General features: G+C 39.6%; 1 protein-coding gene across 6 annotated transcripts in view; it reads left to right on the forward strand.

Moving 5' to 3' along the window:
* LOC27209395 (double-stranded RNA-specific editase Adar) overlaps positions 1 to 10,583 on the forward strand; it is a 15,059-nt gene continuing 4,476 nt past the window's right edge. The window contains exons 1-11 of one of the 6 annotated variants that reach the window (XM_039298050.2): positions 1 to 505; positions 2,820 to 2,952; positions 5,827 to 5,914; positions 5,992 to 6,137; positions 6,253 to 6,421; positions 7,105 to 7,287; positions 7,373 to 7,653; positions 7,717 to 7,867; positions 8,753 to 8,918; positions 9,920 to 10,019; positions 10,093 to 10,572. In XM_039298050.2, the coding sequence (XP_039153984.1) occupies positions 2,896 to 2,952; positions 5,827 to 5,914; positions 5,992 to 6,137; positions 6,253 to 6,421; positions 7,105 to 7,287; positions 7,373 to 7,653; positions 7,717 to 7,867; positions 8,753 to 8,918; positions 9,920 to 10,019; positions 10,093 to 10,572 (1,821 nt within the window). In that variant the 5' untranslated portion in view covers positions 1 to 505; positions 2,820 to 2,895. Of the gene's footprint in view, positions 506 to 544; positions 1,369 to 2,819; positions 2,953 to 4,898; positions 5,270 to 5,634; positions 5,775 to 5,826; positions 5,915 to 5,991; positions 6,138 to 6,252; positions 6,517 to 7,104; positions 7,288 to 7,372; positions 7,654 to 7,716; positions 7,868 to 8,752; positions 8,919 to 9,919; positions 10,020 to 10,092; positions 10,573 to 10,583 lie in introns of those variants that run through there. The other 5 variants (XM_016184830.3, XM_039298051.2, XM_016184829.3 and 2 more) reach the window with 5 other exon arrangements.

The raw sequence follows: 10,583 nt of genomic DNA on the forward strand, positions 1-10,583 counted from the left end.
TGCGAGCAGTAACATTACGATGTAAGTATCGATATTGGATATTGTGATAAACTGCTCACATCGCTAGATTCCGAGCAATAAAAAAGCGACGAGTGTCATTGTTATTTTTTCTAATGCAATGTAATGCAGCGCATATTAACAAATGAAACGCGATGGATGTTTAATCCTTATCGAGGAACCAAATCAAAGTAAATGCGCGACCAGAGAAAACAGGCAGCACCACACCGAGGATAAAACAAACAAGAATTGATTTGTTTGTCCGGCCATTTCAGTGTGTGTGTGTGTCCGTGCGTGAACGTGAGTGCTTTTTTTTTTCTCCCGAGTGCCGCCAAGTGAAATATGCAATTGCACGCCACTGCAGTCGCAGGCACACAAATCCAATCCTGATCGAAGAAACAGCGAAGCGAGGAGGCTAGAATCGGTTGCCCAACGAAGAGAGCAGAACCGTGGACAAATGACACTCTGCCGATACAGCGAAGTAAAAATCAATAATTAGAGCAAAAAGGTATGCAGTAGCCAGAAGAGCACGGAACCCAATATACATATGCACACATCTGCAGCCGTGTGTGTGTGTATGTGTTGTTGTATATCGCGTATCGCAATCATGCAAATAAAAGGCAAGCGACGAAAGTCAATAGATTTTATAGGTATTGTATCCCGAAATAGGAGCAATTCCCCCTGATAAGTGCCGCAAACCGGCATAATAGGTAGAGCAAAGTGTATAGTGGGTAGTGGATAAGGGGTGTTACGTAGCCTAACAAATCTACCAATTATTACAACTTATACTACTCATTTCTACGGTGGACAATTTTGTTAACAGCAACTATTAGCAGATATCCAAATATCGATATTATGCAGACTGATGCGAGCAGTAACATTACGATGTAAGTATCGATATTGGATATTGTGATAAACTGCTCACATCGCTAGATTCCGAGCAACAAAAAAGCGACGAGGTGTCATTGTTATTTTTTCTAATGCAATGTAATGCAGCGCATATTAACAAATGAAACGCGATGGATGTTTAATCCTTATCGAGGAACCAAATCAAAGTAAATGCGCGACCAGAGAAAACAGGCAGCACCACACCGAGGATAAAACAAACAAGAATTGATTTGTTTGTCCGGCCATTTCAGTGTGTGTGTGTGTCCGTGCGTGAACGTGAGTGCTTTTTTTTTTCCCCGAGTGCCGCCAAGTGAAATATGCAATTGCACGCCACTGCAGTCGCAGCCACACAAATCCAATCCTGATCGAAGAAACAGCGAAGCGAGGAGGCTAGAATCGGTTGCCCAACGAAGAGAGCAGAACCGTTAACAAATGACACTCTGCCGATACAGCGAAGTAAAAATTAATAATTAGAGCCAAGAGGTATGCAGTAGCCAGAAAAGAACAGAACCCAATATACATATGCACACACCTGCAGCCGTGTGTGTGTGTGTATGTGTCGTTGTATATGGCGTATCGCAATCATGCAAATAAAAGGCAAGCGACGAAAGTCAATAGATTTTATAGGTATTCTGTCCCGAAATAGGAGCAATTCCCCCAGATAAGTGCCGCAAAACGGCATAATAGGTGGAGCAAAGTGGATAGTGGATAGTGGGTTGTGGATAAGGGGTGTTACGTAGCTACATTGCAAAAACAAAAAAAAAAAAAAAAACAAAAAACCAAAACACAAACACAGGGACACACATGCAAAAGCACATGCGACGTAACATTCCGATTCCGACCAACATCAAAGCGGAAGAGAACGAAAGAGGAGGAGGAGATAGCGGAGCGAGTGGCGAAGAGAGGGCTTGCGAATGGGTGGGAGGGGCGAGGAACGCCAAGGAAAGAAGAAGGGAAAGGCTTCACTGCTGCATTGCAGTGAATTGCGTTCATCTGCCCCTCGCGCTCCTCCCCATTCACTTTGCATTTCACTTTCTTGAGCGAAACAAACAAGCCAACAAGCTATAGGCCAATAAGTTCGCATCCATTCTTGCAGCGAGTCGGAAAAGTGGCTCAGATACATTACATATACAGCTACAGATTGAGATCCAGGTTCAGATTCAGATTCAGATTCATTCAGAATACGCGGCTCGTACAGGAGGAACACGAGATACATCTGACCATGTGTAATTACCTAATGTGGCGCAGAGTTTAGTGCATAGCAGAGCAGATAGTAAGGTGCCTGCATAAGTTGTATACTGTGTGTAGTACACTTTTGGCCAGCCAGTCGATGGCTACGACGGCATGGGTCCGATTGGCCAATTCACGAGAGCGTGGGTGTACGAAAATCGATAGAATCGTGTAACTTGGGCATACAAGTACGTATGTTTAATGTTGCATGCATGTGGAATATACATACATATATACGCATGCCTATAATCATGCATATGAGCTGTTTTCTAGTTTCAAGAGTCGAGATTGTATGCGATGTCTTTATATCTTACCGTCCCAACCCGACCAATCAATGATCTGATTTGATTATTGCATACCGTAAACTGATAGATAGATAGATAAATAGATAGATATATAGATAAATAGATAGATAGATATATAGGTAGGTAGATAGATAGATAGATAGATATATACTTACATAAATACTACATTGTATGCCTAAGCCCTACGAATTGCATTCTACATGGACACGATCATGAAACAGAATCCAATCGGAACGACGGGAGAAATTCTTGTTAGACTTACATACGCTCAGGTGGGACTAGATTCGTAGCCTTGATTTGATTAATGGACTAATTATTAGCATTGAATTTTATGTTGTTAAAAATAAGCTTTTGCTTCAGTTCGTATCGGTTTGATGTTACTTTTCTGAATATTTTTAGTTCATCATCATACTCCTGTAAATCGTAAATCACCATTACAATAGCACAACAGATTTCACCAAGATATATAAAGTACATGAAATTCGATTCCAGAGTCATGTTAAAGAGCGCAAATAACAATTCTCCCCAGCACGTAAGTAGACGAAAATCGTCATTAAAAATTAGATTTCTTTATAACTTGCTTATGTGATAGTTATGTATGTATATGTACATGTACGAATTCTCCAACACAGCTTGCATGTTAAGTTTACGCAAAACTGCATATTGTACATTTAGTTTGAATCGGCCCATTTTAGGACTTTAGTCTTAAGAGCTCTACTATAGGCAGACATTTTAGAGCAGTGAAGCAAAGTAAGAGGCTTCATCCAGAAGCCTTTGGTCACAAGGAAGGCAAAGAGATCTGGGGGTATTCTGGGTCTTTCACGGTAATAAGACTGCATATTGGCTGAAAGCGATATGGTTCAGATTGATCTTGCCGTAGACTTCTATGCATAAATGTAAATGTATTATTATTATTACTATTAGACAATAAAGCATGATACTAGGCGTAGTTATGCAAATATTATATAGTTATGTGCAAATATTATACTTCATATGGCATGAATCACAGTTTTAGGACAATTACATTATATTCTGCTGCATTTTCTTGTTCCGTTTTCCATTTTTGTAACTCGTTTTTAAATAGCAAATATCTTATGATTAAATGGTAGGTAATTTTATACCCTGCTCTCATATAGATCCTCTGTATTTTCAACATTTCTTTTGCTATGAATCACAACACCACCTAAGTTCCCAAAGGAATTTCTTATTATTCTTTTTCGATGTGTTTATTTAAAGTGATAGAACTGATCATAATTTAAGAACGAATTATGCTTGATGTTGTACTTGATGTTCATTAGTACTTGAAGCTGGCCGGTCCGGTCCTATTATACTAGACATTTACAATTTTCGCCATCACTTGTCCGACAAATGACACTCAACACACAGGTGCTGTGTTATATAAATATGTTGTAATGAATTCGAAATGGTCAGAACAGCGACAGAGGATATTTCTCGAGCCTAACGAGCTTCCGATTGTTTCACTTGTTTATTTCGAGCTTTGTTCACAACACACTTTGGGCATTTCGCATTTATTGTTTCCCACTTTGGGCAGACAATATATCTGGCTATTGAAATTATAAAGAAATTGTAGAGGTACTTTCCGTACTTGCCGTGCAGCTCGGAGAGCTGTCCTTTTAGCCACCTATGCGCACATAAATAAACTACGAGACTGCAGGCGCCAATTGCTCCAAACTTTGACCATAAATATAATTTCTTCGAACTGAGTGATCTCGCATATGTGTATCGTATGTCCCGGAGTCTTAGTATATGTACACGCACACATTTTCGCAAGATATTTATTTTAAAATGTTGCTGTTGATTACTGCAGATTTTGATACGCCAATGCAACTCATGCATCTCTGAGTTTGTGCTGCAGCTGCTGCAGCAATAACCGCTCCACCGGCATCCAAATTTTAATGTAATTTCGTTCATGCTGTGGGGTTGGTAATGTCTTTCTGACATTTTGACTTCATTAATTCGACGAAATCTGCCTTCTGGCCGTCTGCGAAAGTTTTATCAGCGCCAAAGCATCTCAATTTTCGACATGCACCGTGCTTTCTGTTCAATTTCAAAACAAGTGACACCTGCCATTAAAGCAAGGTTGATGTCCTTCGATTAGAACGGGGTCCCCCTTAAGAGTCGTTTTCAAAATTAATTCCATGCTCGACTCATAAAAGATGGCTTTCACTGCATATTAGGTGTTTTGTTTTTTTTTTTTTTTTTAGGCCAGTACGGGAACGGGTTATGGATAAATCAAACGAATTCCCCAGTATCCTATCAGATACCTTTTCAGCCCAGCCCTTTGAAGTGTCCCCGAATGCCGTGCACTGAAACGGACTGGCACATGTGCCTTCCCTTTAAAAGGGTATATAAATATCGAGCTCCTCGAGATCGCAGCTAGTCGCGCAAATTATCTGCACACTTACAAACATGTGTTTTTACACATGTATGTACATTTTTTAAATTTTTTTCATAATTGCAGTTCCTTCTACAAAATTAGCTGCAGTTGGCTTTTGTCGTTGTCAGATAAATGTCAGTGCTTAGCCGGGAAACTCGAAATTTATCAGTCGCTGGGTTGTAGACGGTCTTGAATGTCATATCGTTGCTCGCTGCTCGCTGCTCAGTTTTCTTGCAACAGAAATAGCAGTGAAATAGGTGGACCAATAATGTATCCAGTGTCCTACAAACCAGGGCGTGCGTGCTACAAATCATGCCACCATGCAATGCGAATAGCTAGATCCTCATTTGGTTACCAACGACAACAGTTTTATGCCGCCTCTAGTTATGCAGGAAAAAGGTCACGATTTTTTGTTAAGCGCCGATTTACGTTCCCATCATTGCCTGGCAATGTAAGTAGATTTAGTCCGACCGAACTCTGTGTTCAAACCGTACCGAAACGAAACAAACTCGCACTCTGGGAGAGATACAATATGTAGTAAAATATTTGTATGCCTTTTAGCCGTAAGCCCACAAAAAACTACCAAAAATATAACACCGAACATATTAACCGAGTAAAATATGTGAGAAAGTCGTTGTATTCTTGTGCTATTGTATTACAAACGTCTTGCTATAACTGTCTATATGGTATCGATGTTGTTGTGCGTAATATTAAACAAAGCGTTGTGTGTATGTATGTATGTACCATGATTGGTCTTTAAGTCATGTTTTTGCTAGAAGTGCATAATTCAATCCGGCCATATTTCATATATAGGTAATATTAAATGTCAATGGTACTTGCATTGGTGCCATAAATAGCAAGTCCTCAAGAAGACGCGAGTCACTACATGCCTACACACAAAACGGGTCCTTGAAATGAAGTTTGAATGCTTTTCGTTGTACTGTACAGTGTTAAAAGTAAATGCCTAAATACTCTTAATTTCACTATTAATGCATACGTATCCATTAGCCGGTGAGTGCACCATCTGATATCAACATGAATGGCTATAACCAAAAATTGCCACAAAAACGGGGCTATGAGATGCCAAAATACTCTGGTAAGTCCATCTCCAAGCACTAGGATGTGCCCATTGTGCCATGTCCCCTGATCCCCAACGCCGTTTCGTTTCACTAGATCCAAAAAAGAAAATGTGCAAGGAGCGCATTCCGCAGCCGAAGAACACGGTGGGCATGCTGAATGAGCTAAGACATGGACTGATTTACAAATTGGAGTCACAGACTGGTCCGGTACACGCACCTCTATTCACGATATCCGTGGAGGTGAGATATGAGCTGAAACAGAATCATGATGCATGGTGCACCATGAGGAGGTCGCTTTGAGAAATTATCGAAGGAACGGAACCTGCGATCTCAAGTTCTCTAATCTATTTCACAGGTCGATGACCAGAAATACTACGGCCAGGGCCGTAGTAAAAAAATTGCACGCATCGAAGCAGCAGCAACTGCACTGCGCAGCTTCATACAGTTTAAGGACGGAGCAGTTCTGTCGCCTCTGAAGCCGGCGGGCAACTTGGACTTTACCAGCGATGAACATCTTGAAAATGGTATTGAAAATTTGTCCAATTCAAAAATCGTTGAGATCATTCGATGACTGATAACCCTACCTCGCTTGAACAACCCACGTTTTGCATGAGTCAGAGCAAGTATTAGTGTTTTTATCCTCTTTTGTTAATTATTTTAATTTATTATTTAATATGATTTACTCTGGAACCTTATGCGTTTTGTGGCCATATCAAAGATGTCTCCATTCATCTCATAGCAATGTTTTGGCCGAATATCCAATAGTATTAGCCATGTCAAAAAATCAATTGTTATCGATGATTTTAAGCAAATATGTATGTTTAAAGTGCCGTAAGGTTCGCAATGTTGATTTCGGTATCGTTTGTGTTATTTGATGAGACCCCTGTTTTTTCTCTTTTTTTTTCATTAATGCGCCTTATTCAGCATTACTTTCTTAACCCCTTAAATGCACTTTATGCTTAATCAGGCAACCAATTCGGTGCTGCAGTGTCGTACACTTACCTAATTTTCTTTCCTAACTTGACTTTCATTGGTTGATCTCTACGTTTTTAAAAGGTTCTTGCGTGTTTCTTGTTTATGCTTCCCCTTGCGTTTGTCTGATATGGCTGGAGACCACTATTGCGTCTGAAATAAGATTAGAAAACTAAGGCATAGCTTCAGGATGAGCAGTCAAATATCTTTAGCTAATTTTGTTTTATTTTGCTAGATGTCAGCAAAAGTGCTATTACTGTTGACGGTCAGAAGAAGGTTCCAGAAAAGGGTCCTGTCATGCTCCTCTACGAATTATTTAATGACGTTAATTTCGAATGCATTAACATTGACGGCGCCCAGAACAATTGTCGCTTCAAAATGACCGTCACAATCAACGATAAGAGGTTCGATGGAACAGGTATGTATTGGATTAACTCGTTGTTAACGTCAACCCACCCAGCCACATACAATGTATGCTAATGTGCAACTCAATTTTCCTCAAGGTCCTTCCAAAAAGACGGCGAAAAATGCGGCAGCTAAGGCGGCACTTGCTTCGTTATGCGATATTTCCTACAGTCCAATGGTGGTGCCACAGAAGAACGTGCCCCTGCCAATCGACGACAAGTCGTCATCGATGGAGTTGCCTCAGATACACGCGGATACGATTGGTCGATTGGTCTTGGAAAAGTTCATGGAAGTAATCAAGGGTCAGGAGGCTTACTCGCGTCGAAAGGTATTAGCGGGCATTGTAATGACTGAAAACATGAATTTTTGTGAAGCCAAAGTGAGTACGCAGCCAGCTAAGCATTGCGAAACCAATTATAATACCAAACCCATCCTTGACCAGGTTATTTCAGTTTCGACGGGCACCAAGTGTGTCAGCGGTGAGCATATGAGTGTGAACGGAGCTGTCCTAAACGATTCCCATGCTGAAATAGTCTCCAGGCGTTGTCTTCTCAAATATTTATATGCACAGCTGGACCTTCAATGCAATCAGGGTATGATGCATATGTTAAGTTCAGTTTACGTATACTAATAATACCGTAGAAGTTAGATCTAAGAATAATGCATAATCTAGTTGTTAAATGTTGATATCGAAAATGTACGCTTTACCAGCAAGAATTGCTAAAGTTCCGATTTGTGCTCATTGAGCATATACGAGCAAACATATATTTTTGTTTTCTTTTACACATTATAAACAAGCACTTTAAGCTCATTTATGTTTTCCCCGTTGGATCGTTTTAGGTGTTTATAAAAAATTAAATTTTAAGGGCAAACCATCTCAAAAATAAACAATTTGTAAACATTATTTATCAAATCTAAGCACAAACATTAAAAGTATCGAATATCCTTTATTTTGAATGGCATTTACCTTAATTACTTAGTTACTAAAATTTCAGTTGTACTATTTCATTGAATTATTTTCTATATTGCAACAAAACAATAATTGAGTAGCGAAGGGAAAGGTTCTAAAGTAACATTGTTTCTTTTTAATTCAATTTAATGCCTGTGGCATGATTTGGGCCCAGTGAACACATTTAGTATTCTTAAGTCAAAACTCACCTATCGGAAACACAATTAATGATAGTTCTTTTGACTTGCAAATAAGAGTGGGCCTTGTAGGTAAAGGTATTTGCCTTTGGCTCAAAACAAAATCAAAAAATGGGTATAAGTTGCGTAGTATTTTGCGATTGGTCTTGCTTTTGCTTTTTGCTTTCCCAGCTTAACTTTCTTACTAAAACATGTTCCGCATTGTTTTGTTGGACTTCTTTTCATGTATACCCCTGCGTATTGGTGAAAAGAATGAGATTTAAACATAAAACTACTTCGTTTTACTTTAATTTATATTTGATTACTCTTATTCAATTTTCTCCTAAATTTAGCCACAGCATATCAGTCGATTTTCGTGAGGAATACTGATGGGCAATACCCTTATAAACTAAAATCCGGGGTACATTTCCATTTGTATATAAATACAGCACCTTGTGGGGATGCACGGATATTTAGTCCTCACGAAAACGACACTGGTGTTGACAAACATCCAAATAGGTTGGTACAAACTGCATTCTATAAATACTCGATAATTTTATATGATGAATACTTTCTCTACCTATTTACACATTTAAATTGTATTATTCAAGTAGAATTATAATGATTTAAATTTGTACGCAATAAGAAACGACATTTCCATGCGGGAAACACGTTGAGATTGCAAAAAAATATGTATTTGCATAAAAAAATATATATTTGTATATGTACGATTCCGTGCTTAAAAGTGCCACAAGTTACTGTCAATGAAATTGCGACATTTGTTCATTAGAAAAATCTTTTAAAATCTTGAATTCAAGCATATGCCAAAAGAAGAAAACATTGTTAAAGCACTATATCGCACACTTTCATTTCGATTTGTGGCAACATAATGTACGAAATTGTTCATATTAAATATCAGAACTATCAATTTGAACACGAGCATGAATGTATACAAGAAATCAGGTATTTTAAAGCTTTTACTCCTTGTGTTGAGTATGTTTAGAAATGTATTTGTCCCCGGCTTGTTATTCGCCATCCGTTGTCTGTATGTACGGGTCTGTAATGACTCATTCAAGTGCTTAAGATGACAAGGATATACAAATCATGGGCTTCCACTTCCACAATTTTGTTAAATGCGTATTTGTATTGCAGAGTCTATATGGACATGTCCGTCTACAAACTTCGGCGCTCCGAAGATTCCTTTCTTGGTTTCCTCAATCGTTTGAAATGGCAGGTCGAAATAGGTTAAGCATACCAAGTACCTACCATTTGAATCAGATTTTATATGTGCCGGTCTGAGGGATTACTTTGAAGAATATGTGAAAAATGAATCTTAATGATAAGTCTTGCCGCCCGCCATTCCCTACCACATAATAAAGTAATTGATACCATGTTTTGCTTCCAGTATTACTTGGCATGTTTTAAACGTAGTTTTTGAACAAGCTAATAATTATATTTTCCATACTCACATTTTATAATGCCGACAACGAATCATACATGAAATAATCATCAATCAACAGAAAGGCTCGTGGCCAGCTGCGCACCAAAATCGAGTCCGGTGAGGGGACGATTCCAGTGAAAAGCAGTGATGGTATCCAGACGTGGGATGGCGTATTGCAGGTAACCCGATTGGGCGGTTGCTATTAGATCGTGGGAAACCATTAACATTACTACATTTATGAATTCCGTGCAGGGCCAACGCCTGCTAACAATGTCGTGCTCGGATAAAATTGCCCGTTGGAACATCTTGGGCATACAAGGCTCCCTATTGTCTTCCATAATTGAACCGGTGTACCTGCATTCGATTGTGCTGGGCAGCCTGTTGCATCCGGAGCACATGTATCGCGCAGTTTGCGGCCGCATCGAGAAGTCCATTCAAGGCCTGCCACCGCCGTATCATCTAAACAAGCCGCGCCTGGCACTAGTCACTTCGGCCGAGCCGAGGAATCAGGCCAAGGCTCCCAACTTCGGGATCAATTGGACCATTGGGGACACCGAGTTGGAGGTTGTGAACTCGTTAACTGGTCGAACCATTGGCGGCCAGGTGTCTCGCATCACAAAGCAAGCGTTTTTCGTTAAGTATGGATTTCTAATGGCAAACTTGCCCGGTATTTCAGTCCGCAAAGTAACCACAGACTATGGGCAAACCAAAGCTAACGTTAAGGACTATCAGGTGAGTGTTTA

The sequence above is a fragment of the Drosophila simulans genome, chromosome X (genome assembly GCF_016746395.2).
Source record: "Drosophila simulans strain w501 chromosome X, Prin_Dsim_3.1, whole genome shotgun sequence".
Taxonomy (NCBI): Eukaryota; Metazoa; Arthropoda; class Insecta; order Diptera; family Drosophilidae; genus Drosophila; species Drosophila simulans.